Source organism: Microcaecilia unicolor, chromosome 2 (genome assembly GCF_901765095.1).
Source record: "Microcaecilia unicolor chromosome 2, aMicUni1.1, whole genome shotgun sequence".
NCBI classification, from domain to species: domain Eukaryota; kingdom Metazoa; phylum Chordata; class Amphibia; order Gymnophiona; family Siphonopidae; genus Microcaecilia; species Microcaecilia unicolor.
The window spans coordinates 97,997,705-98,019,110 of NC_044032.1; the positions used below are offsets into that span (position 1 = coordinate 97,997,705).

Sequence of the window (21,406 nt, forward strand, 5' to 3'; positions counted from 1 at the left end):
AATTTTAGATCGCTGAGCCCTGATGTCTGTGTTGGGCAAAATGGTACAGACTATTACAAAGAACAAAATTACAGAGCATATTCAGAAGCATGGATTAATGACACAAAGCCAACATGGATCTAGTGAAGGAAAATCTTGCCTCACCAATCTATTACATTTCTTTGAATGGGTGAACAAATGTGGATAAAGGCGAATCGGTTGATATTGTGTATCTGAATTTTCTAAAGGCGTTTGACAAAGTACCTCATGAAAGATTTCAGAAGAAATTGGAGAGTCATGGGATAGGATGTATTGTAAAAACTGGTTAAAGGATAGAAAACAGAGAGTAGGGTTAAATGGTCAGTATTCTCAATGGAGAAGGGTAGGAAGTGGGGTTCTCCAGGGATCTCTGCTGGGACCGCTGCTTTTTAACATATTTATAAATGATCTAGAGATGGGAGTAACTAGTGAGGTAAATAAATTTGCTGACGACACAAAGTTTTTCAAAGTTGTTAAATCGTGAGAGGATTGTGAAAAATTACAAGAGAACCGTACGACACATGGAGACAGGGCGTCTAAATGGCAGATATTTAATGTTAGCAAATGCTTCGCTCTCCTGCTACTACTTTAGCCCTCCTGCAGTTTTCAACCTCTCCACCTACCTCAGTCTCACAGCTTCTCATCCTTTGAAGTTCACTCCATCCGTCTATTCCACCCGCTGCCACTCAGAGTTGCAGTCATTTACCGCCCCCCTAATAAGTCCCTCCCTTCCTTCCTTACCGATTTCGATGCCTGGCTCTCCGTTTTTCTTGAGCCCTCATCCCCATCCCTCATTCTTGGTGACTTCAACATACACATTGATAACCCATGCGACTCATATATGTTTCTCAGTTCCTCACTCTTACCTCCTTCTTCAACCTCCAACTGAGCTCCTCCACCCCAACTCACAAATCTGGCCACTGTCTTGATCTCGTCCTCTCTTCTACTTGCTCACCCTCCAATTTCTGCGCATCAGCTCTTCCTCTCTCTGACCATCACCTAATCACATTCACACTTCAGCACCCTCCCCCTCATTCTCACCCAACACTAAATACTATTTCCAGAAATCTCCAGGCTGTTGACCCCCTCACCTTATCCTCTAGTATCTCTGATCTCCTCCCTTCCATCATGTCCTCCGAGTCTGTTTACAAAGCTGTTTCCACTTACAATGCCACTCTTTCCTCTGCTCTAGACACCCTTGCACCGTCCATCTCCCATCCCACAAGGCGTACCAATCCCCAGCCCTGGCTGACCCCTTGCACCCGATACCTTCGCTCCTGCGCCCGTTTGGCTGAATGCCTCTGGAGGAAATCTCGCACCCATACTGATTTCATTCACTTCAAATTCATGCTATCCTCCTTCCAATCCTCCCTATTCCTCGCCAAACAGGACTATTACACCCAATTGACTAATTCCCTCAGCTCTAATCCTCGTCGTCTCTTCGCCACCCTCAACTTCCTCCTCAAAGTGCCCTCTGCTCCCCCCCCCCCCCCCACTCTCTCCTCAATCTCTGGCCGACTACTTCCGTGACAAGGTCCAGAAGATCAACCTCGAATTCACCACCAAACCTTCTCCTCCTCTTCATCCTATAACCCACTCTCTCAACCAACCAACCCAGGCCTTCTTCTCCTCTTTTCCTGATAGCACCGAAGAGGAAACCGCCCATCTCCTCTCCTCCTCGAAATCCACCACCTGTTCCTCAGACCCCATCCCCACCAACCTACTTAGCACCATCGCTCCTACTATCACCCCCACCATCTGTCATATCCTCAACCTCTCTCTCTCCACTACAACTGTCCCTGACACCTTCAAGCATGCTGTGTTCACACCACTCCTCAAAAAACCATCTCTTGACCCTACCTGTCCCTCCAAATACCGCCCCATTTCCCTCCTACCCTTCCTCTCCAAGATACTTGAACACACCGTTCACAGCCGCTGCATTGATTTTCTCTCCTCTCATGCCATCCTCGATCCGCTTCAATCCGGCTTTCGCCCCCTACACTCGACAGAAACGGCACTATTTAAAGTCTGCAATGACCTGTTCCTCATCAAATCCAAAGGTCACTACTCCATCCTCATCCTCCTCGACCTATCCGCCGCTTTTGACACTGTCAATCACAACCTACTTCTTGACACACTGTCCTCCTTTGGGTTCCAGGGCCCTGTCCTCTCCTGGTTCTCCTCTTATCTCTCCCATCGTACCTTCAGAGTACACTCTCATGGTTCGTCCTCCTCCCCTATCCTGCTCTTTGTTGGAGTTCCTCAGGGATCTGTCCTTGGGCCCCTCCTTTTTTCAATCTACACCTCTTCCTTAGGCTCCCTGATCTCATCTCATGGTTTCCACTATCATCTTTATGCTGACGACACTCAGCTGTATCTCTCCACACCAGACATCACTGCGGAAACCCAGGCCAAAGTATCGGCCTGCTTATCCGACATTGCCGCCTGGATGTCCAACCGCCACCTGAAACTGAACATGGCCAAGACTGAACTTATTGTTTTCCCACCCAAACCCACTTCTCCTCTCCCTTCACTCTCTATCTCAGTTGATAACACCCTCATCATCCCCGTCTCATCTGCCCGCAACCTCGGTGTCATCTTCGACTCCTCCCTCTCCTTCTCTGCGCATATCCAGCAGATAGCCAAGACCTGTCGCTTCTTCCTCTACAACATTAGCAAAATTCGCCCCTTCCTCTCTGAGCACACCACCCGAACTCTCATCCACTCTCTCATTACCTCTCGCCTTGATTACTGCAACCTACTCCTCACCGGACTCCCACTTAGCCACCTATCCCCCCTTCAGTCCATCCAGAACTCTGCCGCACGTCTTATCTTCCGCCTTGACCGATATACTCATATCACCCCTCTCCTCAAGTCACTTCACTGGCTTCCGATCAGATACTACATACAGTTCAAGCTTCTCCTACTAACCTACAAATGCACTCGATCTGCAGCCCCTCCTTACCTCTCTACCCTCATCTCCCCTTATGTCCCTACCCGTAACCTCCGCTCTCAAGACAAATCCCTCCTTTCAGTACCCTTCTTCACCACCGCCAACTCTAGGCTCCGCCCTTTCTGCCTCGCCTCACCCCATGCTTGGAACAAACTCCCTGAGCACATACGCCAGGCCCCCTCCCTACCCATCTTCAAATCATTGCTCAATGCCCACCTCTTCAATGTCGCTTTCAGCACCTAATCACAACACCTCTACTCAGGAAATCGAGACTACCCCAGCTTGACATTTCGTCCTTTAGATTGTAAGCTCTTCTGAGCAGGTACAGTGCTGCGTAACCCTAGTAGCGATCTAGAAAACTTAAGTGGTAGTAGTAGTATGTATGTGGGAAAGAGAAACCCAAACTATAGCTACGTAATGCAAGGTTCCACGTTAGGAGTCACCGACCAAGAAAGGGATCTCGACATCGCTGATGATGATATGTTGAATCCCTGTGGTCAGTGTGCTGTGGTGGCAAATAGAATGTTAGGTATTATTAGGAAAAGAATGGAAGAACAAGGGAGGACATTATTCCTTTTTATCGGTCTATGGTGCGACTGCACCTTGAATATTGTGTTCAGTTCTGGTCACCGCATGTAAAAAAATTATATAGTGGAATTAGAAAAGGTACAGAGAAGGGTGATGAAAATGATAAATGGGATGGGACAACGTCCCTAAGAGGAAAGGCTAAAGTGTCTATGTCCCTTCAAATTGGGGAAAAGATGGCTGAGGGGAGATTTGATAGAGGTCTATAAAGTAATCAGAGGGGTGGAACGGGTAGACGTGAATCATTTGTTTACTCTTTCCAAAAATTCTAGGACTATAGGGGCATGCGATGAAGCTACAATGTAGTAAACTTAAAACGAATTGGAGAAAAATTTTCTTCACTCAACGTGTAATTAAACTCTGGAATTGTTTGCCAGAGAATGTGGTAAAGGCGGTTAGCTTAGCAGGGTTTTAAAAAGGTATGGACGGCTTCCTAAAGGAAAAGTCCATAGATCATTATTAAATTGACTTGGGGAAAATCCACTGCTATTTCTGGGATAAGCAGCATAAAATGTATTGAACTTTTTGGGGATCTTGCCAGATATTTGTGACCTGTTTTGGCCACTGTTGGAAGCAAGATGCTGGACTTGATGGACCTTTGGTCTATCCCAGTGTGGCAATACTTATGTTCTTATTTTGCAAACCAGTTAGATGATCTTTCGATAGGTGGTATATCAATATGTAAATGAACTTAAGAGTTGAAAAGCAAATCCAGAAATTGAATTAGCAGCAAACCAAAAGTTAATGGCTCGGACTTCAAGTTAAGCTAGAGAAACAGTACAGGTGTGATTTCAGCAGTGTCTGAAAGGGTAAATGTCATTTTATGTTACTGCTTCGATTCGCAAAGGCAAAGGGGCCCTTTTAGTAAGCTGCGTAGGCACCTATATGTGCCGAACGTGTATCAATTTGGAATTACCTCCTGGCTACCGTGTGGCCCGGGTGGTAATTTCATTTTTTACTCACGTCTACTATGCATGCCGGAAAATATTTGCATTTGAACGTGCATTGACCATTACCGCCCGGTTAACGTGGGAGACCTTACCACTAAGTGAATGCGTGGTGGTATGGTCTGAGATCCAAAATGAATGCACACCAATTTTCATTTTGCTGAATGTTCATTCCCCCCCCCCCCCCCCCCCCCCTCCAAAAAAAAAACAATTTTTTTTGCAGGCGTGCTGAAAAATGGATCTGCGTGTGTCTAAAACACATGCCTACACTAGTGCAGGCCACTTTTCAGTGCACCTTAGTAAAAGAACCCCAAAGATAACAGTCTGATTTTTCAAGATTTGTTCATAAAATACAGCATCCGAAAAATCGTACTCTTTGGCTTTCTGTTTCAGTCACTGGGGCAGCCAGTCTCACTCTGGGCAAATGTGACCAGCAAGGGAATGCTGAGAGAGAGACTCAGAAGGTTGTACAGTGCGGAACGATAAGTAGCAGTAAAAAAGACTGTCCGCCTAAATTTCAAAGCGATTTAAGAGGGCTCCTCCCTGCTTAAATTGTTTGAAGTTTGCTAACCACAAATATTCAGTTGCACTTACCTGGGGAGTGTTACTGAATATCTGCACAGAATGGCATTTGTGAGCCAGATCACACAGGGTGTTACGTCCCTCACCTGTTCGACGCTCCTCCCGGCTAAGTCATTCTGCAGCTCCATCCAAAAGGGACAAGGTTCAGTCTTAAGGCTCTGTTTCAGTTTCCTAAGTCTGGCAGCCGTCATCCGGCTTGGAGCAAGAGCAGCAGCCATCTTGGCTAGCTCAGGAGGGGGCAGCCATCTTGTCTAAACGAGAACAGGAAGGAACTCCATATCTGGTCTTGGGAGGATCTCCTATGGGGGCTGCCATGTTGGATTCACCTGAGTTTGGTTTGCTCTGATTGCTTCACTATTTAAAGCACTGCCTCCAGGCCTTCTTTGCTTCGGCCTCAGTTGTTCTGAGGAGTTGCTGTCGGAGTGCTGTTTGCCAGCTATCTTCTGTTCCTGATTTCCTGTGTACCGGACTTTGGCTAGTTTCTTGGATTTCGCTTGTTTGCTGCCTGCCTTGACCCTGGTCTGATTTTTGACTATTCTTGCCTTTTCGGAGTTCTGGTGCTGGACTGTGTCTGTTTCCTGCCATCCTGGTCAGCGGCTGTGCAACCCCGCCGGTTCCAGAAGTCCTGGTGGCCACCTGCAGCTGAGAGCTCAACTCTCGGTGAACGGTGGTCGCTTCCCAGGTGAAGCTAGGGGTTGTCTGGCTGCCTAACCGAGTACGGCTTCACTCCATCTCAGCCGTGCTCAGTCGGGGCACAGGGGCTCACTACTACCGGGTCATAACACAGGGGTATTATGAGAGCAGAGCTTGGGGCGAAGCCAGGAGTTATTTGGGTGCTGGCATAGCTAACTGGACAAATTTAGAATTGTTTTTAAGCATGGGCGTAGTTTGACTGTTTCATTTGAGGGACAAAGGATGGGGGCGGGTCATATAGCATATTCATTTGCATAAATATACATCTAAATGAATATGCTAATATGAAGGAAGGGAGGGAGAAAGAGTTGGCTTTTTTGGAAATAACCATAATGAATATGTATGAGATCTCATACATATAAATTATGGTTATTCCCAAAAAAGCCAGCTCTTCCTCCCTTCCTTCCTTCTTTCCTCCTTATCCAGAACTCCCTCTTCCTCTCCAGTAGTACTTCCCCACCCTCTTTCTCATGCCATGCCAATGCAGACCTTAGAAATGCATAAGCTCTATATGTAGGTTCTTCAAGGGGAAATGTGTCATGATTTAGGCTCTAAAACCCTTTCTGATGTTTTGGTGCCACCTCAGTAAGGCCAACACACAATCTCTCCCCTGCAAAACACTAAACACAAACTTGTGCAAAAACACATTCATAAACTTACCAAACCATAACAGCATTAATTCCAAGGACAGGACGAGCTAAAACCTTATTCGTGGAAGGCAGCACTGTAATTACACCGGACTCTAAAACACCAGTACACTACCTAGTGGAAAAAAAAAAAAGTCCTGCAAATACTAAACACTAGCAGAATACTGCACCTTGATCACACATGAAAAACACATGACACAACAGATATGACACAAGGAACTAGAAATAAAAAAAAATATATGAAGGCAAAATACTGAACTGGAAAGTTTACCTCAAGAAGCCAGACTCAGCATGCAGCAATACTAGAGAAATTGAAACTTACATGCAAAATATCACAGATGCACATTTCCAAAAGCGACATATTCCAATTAATAAATTCTGAATAAAATACTTTTTTCTACCTTTGTTGTCTGAGCATTTAGTTTTTCTATTCCCTTTGGTCCCAGTGTCTTCTGTTTTATGCAGTGTCTTCTTTCCATTTAATATTTTTTCACTCACCATATCCACCATCCTCCTGTGTCTTTATGCGTCTTGTCTAGCATCTGTAGCCCTGTCCCTTTCCTTCCTCCAGTTTCAGCATATGCCCTCTAAGTGTTCCGATCCAGCCCTTAAATTCAGCAGTTTTCCCTCCATCCATATCCAGCATTTCTCCTCACTCCCCTCTCCTCCATCCATGTGCATCTACTTCCTGTGACGTCCCTCCCCTCCATCCTCTGACTTCCCTCCCCTCCATCCATGTCCAGCGTTTCTCCTCTCTCCCTTCCCCTCCATCCATGTGCATCGCCTTCCTTTGTCTTTCCTTCCCTTCATCCTTGTCCAACATTTCTTCTCTCTTTCCTGCCCTCCGCTCCATCCATGTCCAGCATTTCTCCTCTCTTTCCTGCCCTCCCCTCCATGTACAGCGATTTCTCTCCCCATGCCCTCCCCTCCATCCATGTCCAGTAACTCTCCCCTGCCCTCCCCCTCCCATCCATGTCCAACGATTCTCCTATGACCCCCCACCCTCCTGTTCCAACTCAGCCCCACCTGCCCGCCCTCAGCTCCCTGACAGCCCTCCTGTCCATTCCTGCTGCCCCACGTTTAAACCTTTTTTTTTAAAGACGCAGCGATGGCATTGAAGAAAACAGCACAGCGGGCTCGCCTCCAGCCTTTCCCTTCCCTCGAACAGTGTCCCGCCCTCACGGAAACAGGAAATACATCATCAGAGGAAGGTGGGACACTGAGAGGCAAGGGAAAAGCTGGAGGCGAGCCCGCTGTGCTGTTTTCTTCACTGCCGTCGCTGTGACTTAAAAGGTTTAAACGCGGGCGGCAGGAAGGAACGGAGGGGAGGGCTGTTGGGGAGCTGAGGGCGGGAAGGAGGGACTGAGAGCTGCCTGCAGTGTTGCGCTGACCCTGTGGTTGGAGGGGGCAATGCCCCCCTCGCCCCCCCCCCAAACTACGCCCATGGTTTTAAGCAGTTCTATATTCGCCACAGCTATGCAGGTGCCAGCACTGAATATTGTCCGGAAAAGAGATGGATGAGGGGAGATATGACTGTGGTCTACAAATCCTGAGTGGTGTAGAACGAATAGAAGTAAATCGATTTTTTTTTTTTTTACTCGTTCCAAAAGTACAAAGACTAGGGGACACTCGAGGAAGTTGCATGGAAATACTTTTATATTCGTTGCCAGAGAATGTGGTAAAGGCGGTTAGCTTAGTGGGGTTTAAAAAAAGGTTTGGACGGCTTCTTAAAGAAAAAGTCCATAGACCATTATAAAATGGGGAAAATCCACTGCTTATTCTGGAATAAGCAGCATAAAATCTTTTGTACTTTTTTGGGATCTTGCCATTGTGACCTGGATTGGCCACTGTTGGAAACAGTATGCTGGGCTTGATGGACCTTTGGTCTGTCCCAGTATGGCAATGGCAATATTTATGTTCTTATGACATCTAAATTCTGATTTTACAAAGCCTAGGATCTGAGTTTTTAAAACTGAAGAATGTTCATTTGGCAAGAGAGTATGGTCTGAGCCTCCTTTTGACTCACCCATTGAGTGTTGATCCTTCTGAAAGAAACCCTGCCCTGGACCCAACACCCGCAGCGTCCATGGAACAGGGGACTGCAACCACAGTTTTCCATCCACCTTATTCCCACATATACAGACTTTTTAAAAACTTCGATATGGACTGGGGAGAACTAGGAAAAACTGTGATTTAAAACAGGAGTGTCTATACATGCTCAGGGATATCAATAAAAAGAAAAAAATATGTATCCCTGTGCCGAGGAGAAGAGAGCACAGCACAAAGAATCCACCTGGAGGGACTTCACATCAAGTATGGCTGCATTCACCTGCAGTCTATGAAAAACCTCCAATACAGGTAAGCAACTATGCTTTACTTTATAGTACTATCATTTTAATACAATTAAAACAGGCAGATATTCCTTTAAAGGTTCACTTTTATCATTGCAGAATTTCTTGACTAGTGATCAAAATCATAGTGATCAAAATCATGATTTAAATCAAATGCATCTTGATTCCTGACTAGCAATTTATAATTGTGATTTAATCTCGATTTAAGTGAATGGGCTCTAAATTGTGGGCTCTAAATTGATTGTAGCTTTTAAAATGATGAAAATATAGTCAAAGGCTGTAAGGCTATTGTTGTAGTCATCTAAAGAGAAAAATGATACAAAGATTAAGAGCATTTGTTTTATGTCATGACAAACTTATTTTATTGCCAAAGAAGTGGTCAGTATTGATTATTTTTGCATTTATAGGCCTAGTGTTGCTGAAGGAATTTGTTTGGCTCTTGCATTAAAATCAAAGTCAAAAGCAATCTGATAGGTTCTGAGATAACAGTAATTCATTTTGTTATTCATGGTTGCTATCTTTAAAAAATGGGCGTCCAGGTTAGCCTTAGTCATTTTCTAAATATTATCCTTTATACCTAAACAATTTTCTGTTATCAGGTTTCCCTTAAAATTAATGGACACAATATATTTGCATATTTATGATTACATTTGTTTTTTAATTTTCTATTTATTCACTGCCCAAAGTTTGAAGAAATAGCTGTTTGGGGTTTACAAAAAATGTTCAGCTTTAACAGTCCATGGTAACAGTTTTAACCTATGTTATGTACTGTAGGGCTCACTGCATGAATTGTATGTAAATAATGCACGTTAACAATGTTAGCCTAGTGATTAGTGCAGCGAGCTTTGATCCTGGGGAACTGGGTTCAATTCCCACTGCAACTCCTTGTGACTCTGGACAAGTCACTTAACCTTCAATTGCCCCAGGTACAAATAAGCACCTGTATATACTATGTAAACCGCTTTGAATATATGTGCAAAAATCACAGAAAGGTTGTATATCAAGTCCCAATTCCCTTCCCTCCCTTCCCTAAGTAAGTAAGGTAAGGCAGTATGATATGATGCCTAAATATTTGCCTGTAGAACAGGGGTTCTCATCCCAGTCTTTGGGACCCACCAAGCCAGTCTGGTTTTCAAGATAGCCACAATGAATATGCGTGAGAGAAATTTGCATGCACTGCCTCCATTGTATCCAGATTTGTCTCATGTACAGTGGGGGAAATAAGTATTTGATCCCTTGCTGATTTTGTAAGTTTGCCCACTGACAAAGACATGAGCAGCCCATAATTGAAGGGTAGGTTATTGGTAACAGTGAGAGATAGCACATCACAAATTAAATCCGGAAAATCACATTGTGGAAAGTATATGAATTATTTGCATTCTGCAGAGGGAAATAAGTATTTAATCCCTCTGGCAAACAAGACCTAATACTTGGTGGCAAAACCCTTGTTGGCAAGCACAGCGGTCAGATGTCTTCTGTGGTTGATGATGAGGTTTGCACACATGTCAGGAGGAATTTTGGTCCACTCCTCTTTGCAGATCATCTCTAAATCATTAAGAGTTCTGGGCTGTCGCTTGGCAACTCGCAGCTTCAGCTCCCTCCATAAGTTTTCAATGGGATTAAGGTCTGGTGACTGGCTAGGCCACTCCATGACCCTAATGTGCTTCTTCCTGAGCCACTCCTTTGTTGCCTTGGCTGTATGTTTTGGGTCATTGTCGTGCTGGAAGACCCAGCCACGACCCATTTTAAGGCCCTGGCGGAGGGAAGGAGGTTGTCACTCAGAATTGTACGGTACATGGCCCCATCCATTCTCCCATTGATGCGGTGAAGTAGTCCTGTGCCCTTAGCAGAGAAACACCCCCAAAACATAACATTTCCACCTCCATGCTTGACAGTGGGGACGGTGTTCTTTGGGTCATAGGGCAGCATTTCTCTTCCTCCAAACACGGCGAGTTGAGTTCATGCCAAAGAGCTCAATTTTTGTCTCATCTGACCACAGCACCTTCTCCCAATCACTCTCGGCATCATCCAGGTGTTCACTGGCAAACTTCAGACGGGCCGTCACATGTGCCTTCCGGAGCAGGGGGACCTTGCGGGCACTGCAGGATTGCAATCCGTTATGTCGTAATGTGTTACCAATGGTTTTTCGTGGTGACAGTGGTCCCAGCTGCCTTGAGATCATTGACAAGTTCCCCCCTTGTAGTTGTAGGCTGATTTCTAACCTTCCTCATGATCAAGGATACTCCACGAGGTGAGATTTTGCGTGGAGCCCCAGATCTTTGTCGATTGACAGTCATTTTGTACTTCTTCCATTTTCTTACTATGGCACCAACAGTTGTCTCCTTCTCGCCCAGCGTCTTACTGATGGTTTTGTAGCCCATTCCAGCCTTGTGCAGGTGTATGATTTTGTCCCTTACATCCTTAGACAGCTCCTTGCTCTTGGCCATTTTGTAGAGGTTAGAGTCTGACTGATTCACTGAGTCTGTGGACAGGTGTCTTTCATACAGGTGACCATTGCCGACAGCTGTCTGTCATGCAGGTAACGAGTTGATTTGGAGCATCTACCTGGTCTGTAGGGGCCAGATCTCTTACTGGTTGGTGGGGGATCAAATACTTATTTCCCTCTGCAGAATGCAAATAAATTCATATACTTTCCACAATGTGATTTTCCGGATTTAATTTGTGATGTGCTATCTCTCACTGTTACCAATAACCTACCCTTCAATTATGGGCTGCTCATGTCTTTGTCAGTGGGCAAACTTACAAAATCAGCAAGGGATCAAATACTTATTTCCCCCACTGTATGTTCATTGCGGATATCTTAAAAAGCCAACTGGCTAGGTGTATCCTGAGGACTGTGTTGAGAACCCCAGCTCTCTACCACCATGTATGTGTGTCATAGTCTGAAATATTGCATAGGAACAGAAATTTCACCCATCCTTGCTCCAGTAGCTGCTGTCCGTGAATTCCATGCCTCACTTCAGCACCAAAGTGCCATCCCTCAGGACCCCACAGGACTTCTGCAGTCTTACCTATGGGATTCCCACAATATCTATTCCTGTGCAGCTGTCTGTTCTGAAGTTCTCCTCTCTTGAAGCTGATACTTTAGTGGAAACGTGATACATTGTAAATGCCTTTTGATTGTAGCAGTAATGTAAATGTTAGATTAGAAGTGCTATGTTTCAGTTAGAAAACTTACCACAACTGCCAGACTGGAGCCTGTTTTTTCTTACCCATTTGTGACACCTGTTACTTACAATACTGCAACATTTCCATCTCTATACCGCTTGTCATGTGGTGGTACACAACCATTAATAATTCATGGTAGCAAAGAAATTCAAAACCACAGTAGTATGAAGTTTAATTCATTCACATTAAAATTTGAGAGAAAATAAAATGAAGAAAAATTTATTAAAAGGTATAACTTTTCAATATATTTTACACAGTCCTTTCTTTCACCTCTTAGTGTAATCGTTCAAATTCTTCATCCCCTGTTGACAAACTTAGTCAGCCTCGTTTAACAAAACTGACACGAGTTCGCACAGATAAGAAGAGTGAATTCTTGAAGGCACTGAAACAAGATAGAGTGGAAGAGGAACATGAAGATGGAAATCATGCTGATCAGAGAAGGTAGCACTGAGGACAGTGAAATTTTTTTGGTTTAGTTTTTTAGGCGGATCCTCTTTTCTTTGCAATTGCTTCTGTTCTCTTGAAAACCCCCTACACCAGTGGTTCCCAAACCTGGTCCTGAAGGCATCCCAGCCAGTCAGGTTTTCATAATACCCACAATGAATATTCATGAGAGAGATTTGCATGCAGTGGAGGTAGTGCATGCACATCTCTCTCATGAATATTCATTGTGGGTATCCTGAACACCTGACTGGCTGGGCTTCCTCCAGGACCAGGTTTGAGAACCACAGCCATATACCAAACTTGCTTCACTTGATATGATAAGGCAGGATGTAGTATCTGCACTTCCACAGGTAAGCAGAAATTGCTGTAATAGAAAAGTGACTTGTTTGCTTTTCCCTTCCCTCTGCCAACCCTACCATGCAAACTATTTGCTTGGAGATGCAAATTCTTTGATAATTCCTATGCTGCTTTATGTCTACAGTAAGTGTTGCCAGCTAGTTTTAATTCAGTAGAGAATTACATTTTAAACTGCTGTAGTGGTATTATGGTAAGCTGATCAGTAACATCTGAAGAACAGACTTATTTGATCTCCCAAGTACTTGTACCCTAATATTATTATTATTATTATTTATTGCACTCGTATCCCACATTTCCCCACCTATTTGCAGGCTCAGCGTGGCTTACAAAGATCTGTTATGGCATTGCCATTACAGGGAAGAGTGTACAGTTGGTGTTACAAAGAGTTAAAACAAGAGGATCTGGTCAGGTAGTTGTAGAGTGAGACATTCTGAATAAAGGAGTTTAGGTGTTGTATTCTAGTTAAATTATGGGTTCTCGTGGTAGGCTTTGTTAAAGAGATAGGTTGTTGTTTTGATCTAATAGAGAGTGTTAATCTACAAATATTAAGTTCTCTTTTTAGTGGAAAAATCTGTACAGTTGTATATTATTTCTTTCGTATCACTTGATATACCGTTGTGGTCTGAAAAAAAGATATAAAGCGGTTTATAAAACAAGCACGCATAAAGCAGTCTATAAAATAAAAACTAAAACTAAAACAATAAATGCCATATATAAAATACATTATCTACAGTTTTTTTTTTTAAAAGTTGGAGTGGAAAACAGAGGGTCTTCAAGGTTTATTTAAAGGTTGGGAGAGAGAGTTGGTTATGGATACTGGAAGGGAGGTTATTCCATAGTTTGGGACCAAGATAGCTGAAAGAGGTGTCATGGGTAGATGTTAAACGGGTCTCTGTAGGGGAATGGAAGGGTAGAAGGTTGTTTGCTGATTGCAGAAAGCGCAAAGGAGCATAAGGGATAAGAAGAATAAAGAGATAGGAAGGAGCAGATAAAAGCTTTGACTTGAATACTAGAGTTAGAATTTTAAACTGTATGTGCTGATAACTACATCCAGTGTTCCACGACAAGAAGAGATGTGACATCAAATCTTCATGCTTTGTAAAGGAGTTTAATGGCTGTTGATTGTTCTAACTGTAGACGCTTGAGGGAGTGTAAAGGAAGACCAGCATAAAGAGGGTACAGTAGTCTAAATGAGAGATGACTAGTGCAAAGATCAAGGAACGAAGAGAGGTAGCTGGAATAAAAGGACAAACCGAATGGCACAGTAGTGACTTCTTGCTGTTCTTGTTATGCAAGATAAATGTGACCATCTTTGGGAAAAAAAGTGACTAAAATAGCAGATCCAAAATGTTGAGATGGTCAGTTTTTCATGTCATGGGTCCATAAGCAGTCTGCAAAAGTTACACGTTTAAACTTTTGGAACTTTTTAAAATGTTCACATAAATGATGGGGTTTGAACTGTTGTATTACAAATTATTTGCTCCAATAGAATTCATTAAAACCTCATTTTTTGTTTCTGGTGACTTTGGTCAACTTTTCCAAAAGATGGTCACAAATAGCAAAATTCCCTTTTTTTTTTTTTACACATGGAGGAATTCATTAAATAATTGTAACAATAATGTCATTGCTTATTGAAAATGATGAAGGATAAAGACCACATAGCCTAACTTGTATGTCCATCCATACCAGCTGCTAATTTCTACTGTCCTTTCTTCTATGTGCTTGTCTGATGCTTTCTTAAATTCAGATACAATCTTCATAAACACTTCCACCATCCTTTCTGTAAAGTAGTATTTCTTTAGATTACTCCTTAGTCTGTCCCCTTTCACTTTCGTTCTATGTTCCCTGATTCCAGAGTTTCCTTTCAATTGAAAGAGGTCTACCTCCTTTGCATTTATACCAGGCTTGCAAGTTTCAGTCCTCGAGGGCTGCAGTCAGGTCAAGTTATGTATGAGAACTTAAGAACAGCAATACTGGATCAGACCAGTGGTCCATCCAGCCCAGTGTCCTGCTTTAGGCAGTAGCCAATCCAGGTCACAAGTACCTGTCAGAAACTAGTAGTACCATTCCATGCTACCAATCCCAGGACAAGCATGGCTTCCCCCTATTTCCATCTCAATAGTAGATGTGAAGAAACAGTGTGTTTTAAGCCTGTATAATATATTGAATATTTTCCTGTTCCATATCATCATGCTGATCAATCCATAGACTGGTGGGTTGTGTCCATCTACCAGCAGGTGGAGATAGAGAGCATCCTTTTGCCTCCCTATATGTGGTCATGTGCTGCCGGAAACTCCCCCAGTATGTTCTCTATCTCCGCAGGTGGTGGTCACACACAGCAGCAGCTCTGGCTAGGCCTCCAAGCCTAATTTTTAGGTTTTGTTGAGTGCCTGGGGTTGAGGGCTCTTCTTGAGCAAGTGCAAACCTGGTGGCGCCAGGTCCCTCCTTTTCTCCCCCCTCCCGCTGGCTCCGTTAAAAAAAAAATTTGAACGTCCTTAAGGGCGTTTATTTCGACGTTTATTTAAACGTTTATTGCAGCTACTCACTGGGACACCAGGTCGTTACAGCTCGGAGCAAGAAGCAGGTAATTTTACCTTTTTATAGCGGGCAGGGGGTTCCCCGATTGATCTCCACGTGGCCTATGGCGTCGAGGGCGAGGGCGCGAGAATCGCTCCCCGGACCGCGTGTGCGCTTCTAGCGGGGATGCGGGGGTTTTAAAGTCTGATTCGCCCTTGTTGGGTGTCAGTTTGGAGGCCGGTCAGTGTCCCGGGTCTTCCTCCGGCGCGGCGGTTTTCCCGCCATAACGCCCATCCCCCGCTGCTCGCCTCCGCCATCTTGGCCGGCCACTCTGCTCGGACGGCTTCTTCTTGGGCCGCCCTTGAGATGGGAGACGTTCATTGCCATGGCCGCCCTTGATTTGGGCGACGGGCAAAAAAGCGGCTAAAGTTAAGCGCCGTTCTTCCCGCACGGCTCCTTCGCGGAGTGTCACGCCGGACACCATCTTGGATGCGCAGCATGGTTCTCCCCCACTCTTGTGAGCGCCGGTTGAGGGTGCGTCTAGGGCTGTGGCCCAGGCTGCTGAATTGCACAATTTGGGGGGGTTTCTCCCCCCGAGTTTATTTTGCTGCTGCATCAGGCCTTCCTTATGCAGAACGCTGCCCCTTCTCCCTTGTCCGATAAAGGGGTTGAGGCCCCCGGAAGTAAACGCCCTCGGGTGGATGCCCAGGCTTTAGAGGACGCTGTTTCCTCTGATGTAGATGAGGGCAGCGTATCTGAGTTCTCCCAACGGTCCTTTGGGGATTCCTTGGAGGAGACGGATTCCCGCTCGGATGGAGCGGATGACCCCTCTGCAGCACGGATCTTTCGCTCAGAGGATTTGCCCAACCTGTTATGCAGGCCATGAGCATTTTGAAGATTTCCTCTCCGGAGGACGTCTCTCCCTCAGCCCCTGTTGGCTCCGCCATTATGCTGGGGACTAAGCGCCCGCCTAGAACCTTCCACGTGCATGATGCCATGCACACCTTAATTTCGGCTCAATGGGATGTCCCGGAAGCGAGCCTCAAAGTGGCTAGGGCTATGTCCCGCCTCTATCCTTTGCCTGAAAGTGAGCGTGAGGCCTTTATTTGGCCTACCGTGGATTCTTTAATCACTGCGGTGACTAAGAAAACGGCGTTGCCGGTGGAAGGTGGCACGGCCCTAAAAGACGCCCAAGACAGAGAAAGTGCGGCACTTTCGCATGGAGACTCTCCGCTCTGTTATAGCAGCAGTGAAGGCAGGAGAGTTCTTGGCTTCCTTGGACATCAAGGAAGCGTACCTGCATATTCCCATCTGACCTCCTCATCAACGCTTTCTGCGTTTTGCAGTCCTGGGCCGACACTTCCAGTTCAGAGCCCTCCCTTTCGGGTTGGCTACTGCTCTGCGGACCTTCTCCAAAGTAATGGTGGTCATCGCGGCCTTCCTGCGAAAGGAAGGAGTACAAGTCCATCCTTATCTGGACGACTGGTTGATCCGAGCCCCCTCTTATGCAGAGTGCGGCAAAGCTGTGGACCGGGTGGTTGCTCTTTTGAGCTCCCTGGGGTGGATCATCAACTGGGAGAAGAGCCAGCTGCGCCCGACTCAGTCCCTGGAGTATCTGGGAGTTCGATTCGACACCCAAGTGGGCAGAGTGTTCCTGCCAGACAATTGGATTGTCAAGCTTCAGGCTCAGGTGGACCAGTTCCTAGTAGCCTCTCCTCTTCGGGCTTGGGACTATGTGCAGCTGTTGGGCTCTATGACGGCCGCGATGGAAGTAGTGCCATGGGCCAGGGCTCATATGAGACCACTACAACACTCTCTGCTGCGGCTCTGGACTCCGATGTCGGAGGATTATGCTGTGCGCCTTCCCTTGGACCCAGCAGTGCGCAAGGCGCTGAGCTGGTGGATGCAGACAGACAAGTTGTCTGCGGGAATGCCTCTGGTGACCCCGGAGTGGATTGTCGTCACGACGGACGCCTCTTTGTCGGGCTGGGGAGCCCACTGCTTGGGAAGGACAGCGCAGGGGCTCTGGTCTCCTGCAGACGCAAAGTGGTCTATCAACCTCCTGGAACTCAGAGCCATTCGGTTGGCGCTTTTGGAGTTCATCCCGGTACTGGCGTTGAAGCCAGTACGGGTCCTGTCGGACAATGCCACGGCTGTGGCCTATGTCAACCGCCAGGAAGGTACCAAGAGCGCCCCTCTAGCCAAGGAGGCCATGAATCTATGCCAGTGGGCGGAAGCGAACCTGGAACAGCTGTCAGCGGCCCACATTGCTGGAGTCATGAATGTCAAGGCGGACTTTCTCAGTCGCCATACCTTGGAGCCCGGAGAGTGGCAGCTATCTGCTCAGGCGTTCTTGGACATCACGAAGCGCTGGGGCCAGCCGAGCCTAGATCTGATGGCGTCATCGGCCATTGCCAAGTGCCGCGCTTTTCAGCAGAGGACGGGACCCTCGATCCCTGGGAGTAGATGCTCTTCTCCAACAGTGGCCGACACAAGAGCTTCTCTATGTGTTCCCGCCCTGGCCCATGTTGGGCAGGGTGCTAGACCGGGTGGCAAAGCATCCGGGCCGGATAATCCTGGTGGAGCAGGGCCTGTTGCATCAGGGTCCCGTGGTGATGGAGGATCCCTCCCCCTTTGGTCTTACGGCCTGGCTATTGAGCGGCAGCGTCTGAGAAAGAAGGGCTTCTCAGACAAGGTCATCGCCACTATGCTGAGAGCGAGGAAGCGCTCTACTTCTACTGCTTACGCCAGGATTTGGCGTATCTTTGCAGCGTGGTGTGAAGCAGGCTCACTTTCTCCCTTCACTGCTCCAATTTCTTCAGTGTTGGCGTTCCTGCAAGAAGGTCTGGAGAAAGGCCTGTCGCTCAGTTCCCTTAAAGTCCAGGTAGCGGCTCTGGCTTGCTTCAGGGGCCGCCTGAAGGGTGTTTCCCTGGCTTCGCAGCCAGATGTGGTGCGCTTTCTCAAGGGAGTTAATCACCTGCGCCCTCCTCTGCACTCAGTGGTGCCTGCGTGGAATCTCAACCTGGTGCTAAGAGCATTGCAGAAGCCGCCTTTTGAACCCTTGTCGAGGGCATCTCTGAAAGACCTGACGTTGAAAGCAGTCTTTTTGGTGGCTATCACTTCAGCCAGAAGAGTTTCCGAGCTCCAGGCACTCTCATGTCGAGAGCCTTTTCTGCAGTTCACTGAGGCAGGAGTGACTATTCGCACAGTGCCTTCCTTCCTGCCCAAGATTGTTTCTCGCTTCCATGTGACTCAGCAGCTCTGTCTCCCTTCCTTTCATAGGGAGGAATACTCTGCTCTCAAATATCTGGATGTGAGACGTGTCATCATCAGATACTTGGAAGTGACCAATGATTTCCGGAAATCGGATCATCTGTTTGTCCTGTTTGCAGGTCCTCGTAAGGGTCTGCAGGCTGCTAAGCCTACAGTGGCAAGATGGGTCAAGGAAGCCATTGCAGCGGCTTATGTGACCGCGGGGAAGGTGCCGCCTATCCAGCTGAAGGCTCACTCCACTAGAGCTCAGGCAGCCTCGATGGCAGAGGCCGTGTCCGTCTCTTTGGAAGAGATTTGCAAGGCGGCAACTTGGGCTTCGGCCCATACCTTCTCCAGGCATTACCGCTTGACTGTGGCTGCTCGGGCGGAGGCCTGGTTTGGAGCTTCAGTGTTGCGGTCAGGGATTTCAATGTCCCGCCCTGGGTGAGTACTGCTTCGGTACATCCCACCAGTCTATGGATTGATCAGCATGATGATATGGAAGGTAAAATTATGTATCATACCTGATAATTTTCTTTCCATTAATCATAGCTGATCAATCCATAGTCCCTCCCAGATATCTGTATTGGTTATATTCTGGTTGCATTTCAGGTTCAAGTTTAGTCTTCAGTTCCTGTTCAGGAGGACTTCGTGTTCAAGTTTTTCAATGAATTCTTCAAGAGTTGAGACGAATTTGTGTTACAGTGAGCTGCTGCATTCCTCTCCCCTCCGTTTTACGGGGCTGGATTGAGACTTAAATTCTGCCGGCGCTCCCTCCCGCTTCGTACGGCAGTAGGGCAGTTTTGTACCCCTCCCGCTTCGGCGGTGTTAGGGTCAGTCAGCTCCTCCCGCGGTTGCGGTTGCAGGATAAGCCAGATCCCCCCGCATCGGCGGGTGTGGTGTCCCTCCCCCGCTCCGCGGGGATGAGCCGGACGGATTCCCCTCCCCCACTTGTGTGGGGATGAGCTGGGTTAATTCCCCTCCCCCGTTTCGGCGGTGGTGAGCTGGGCAGAGTGTCCCTTCATGGGTGTAATTCTCTAAGTGCTGAGTCCTGCAGATGGAGCTTGGATATCGACATACTGAGGAGTTTCCGGCAGCACATGACCACATATAGAGAGGCAAAAGGATTGCTCTCTATCTCCACCTGCTGGTAGATGGACACAACCCACCAGTCTATGGATTGATCAGCTATGATTAATGGAAAGAAAATTATCAGGTATGATACATAATTTTACCTTTTAATTGTGTCTGAAATGTATTTTTCCTGTTTGGCCATTAGATTGTGCATGCTTATGCTTAAAGCTGTTACAGAGGACTGGCTTCTCTTTCTTTTATTTGGCACACAGATAATAGGAAGTGCCTGTAGTGACGTAACCAGTTTTTATTTGAAACTTGACCGTTCTGGGCTCTGATTGGCCTGGAGTTTTGAAATTACCCATCAGTTGTTGCTGGCTGTTGCTTCAATCTTAGCCTGGAGGAAGAGGGAGACAGATTTCTTTGCTAAAGCTCTATTATACGTCCTGATCTTCCCAGGTACTGTTTAGACAGTATATAGATGTTTAGTTAGTTTTTTAATTGATCCATTTTTCAGTTACTTGTTACTGTTTATACATTTTGTTCCACTGCTCAATACTTTTATGAGAATAAACACAATTGTTTGTTTGTTCTGCCTGACTGGACTGATAAAGAATCCTGTTGGGTCTGTGAGTGCTTTTCTGGGAACTGAGGGACCACTGGGAGTGTGGCCTCCAGTAACCTAGAAATCACTGGAGATAATTTGGGAGTGGGAGAGTCACCCAGAGGTGGTTGTGACCCAGTCGGTGGGAGGAGAGTGCTAGTGTAGAGCAGAAGCAGCAGTTGCAGGCAGACCTGAGCTGTGCTGGGAATAGACCCTCTAAGTGGCCACGAGGTAGCCACAGGCGAGTGGCTAGGTATTTTGTGACAGATCTGTCCTTTTTTGTGGCAGCAGTGGGATTGTCAGGCTCAGTGTGTGGCGTGAGGGTCACCATCCACTGAGTCGTTCAGAGTCTTCTTTTTTTTAATATGTAACCTTCAGACACAGAGCACAGTGAACAAGTGCAGCAGTAACAGGGTCCTATTCTGTTCAGAGTTTGGGTTTGTTTGTTTTTTTGGTAGTGTTATGAGATTAGCAAGTGTGCTGATGACGACTGACAGAGGCCAGCAGGCACTGGAGATGCCTGTCCTAGCACAAGAGCAACCGGATGGCCTCGGCGAGGAGGAGACGACGCAGGACCAGCCTATTCAGAGTTCTCCTGAGGGGAGATCAGACTCCTTGTGAACAGTGGTTCGTGCATTGGCAGGGCCAGATGCTACACCAGCTGAGATCCGGCAGATCTACATGATAGAGCAACAGCAGCTAGATCAGCTGCAAGAGGAACGGTAACATGAAGAGCAACAGCAGCGAGAGGAACTGAAAGAACAGTAGCATGAGGAGCGGGAGTTCCAGCGGCAGAAATTAAAGATGGAGATGGAAAAGCTCCAGCCCAGCCCCTGTGCCAAGGCAGGATCCACAGCCCGGATCGGGCCCAACTTGTTTGCGCAGTTTGATGATACCAGAGGTGACATAGATGGATATCTAACTGCCTTTGAAAAAATTTGCTGCCTCAGTGAGATTTCCTCAGAAAGACTGGGTGTGCTATCTGGGAGGAAAGCTCACTGGTACAGCACTTGAGTCATTCCAAGGACTGTCTTTAGATCTTTTCTGAACTGAAGGTAGTTTGTTATGTGCAGTTCTGGAGATCGCACCTATGAAAAGATATAAACAGGATGGAGTTTGTCCAGAGTGCAGCTACAAAATTAGTAAGCGGTCTTGAACACAAAAAATATAGGGACAGGCTTATGAACCTCAAC

General features: G+C 46.5%; 1 protein-coding gene across 1 annotated transcript in view; it reads left to right on the forward strand.

Moving 5' to 3' along the window:
• GPBP1 (GC-rich promoter binding protein 1) overlaps positions 1-21,406 on the forward strand; it is a 373,516-nt gene that overhangs the window by 258,855 nt on the left and 93,255 nt on the right. The window contains 1 exon segment of the mRNA XM_030193156.1: positions 12,243-12,421. Coding sequence (XP_030049016.1) covers positions 12,243-12,421 — 179 coding nt within the window.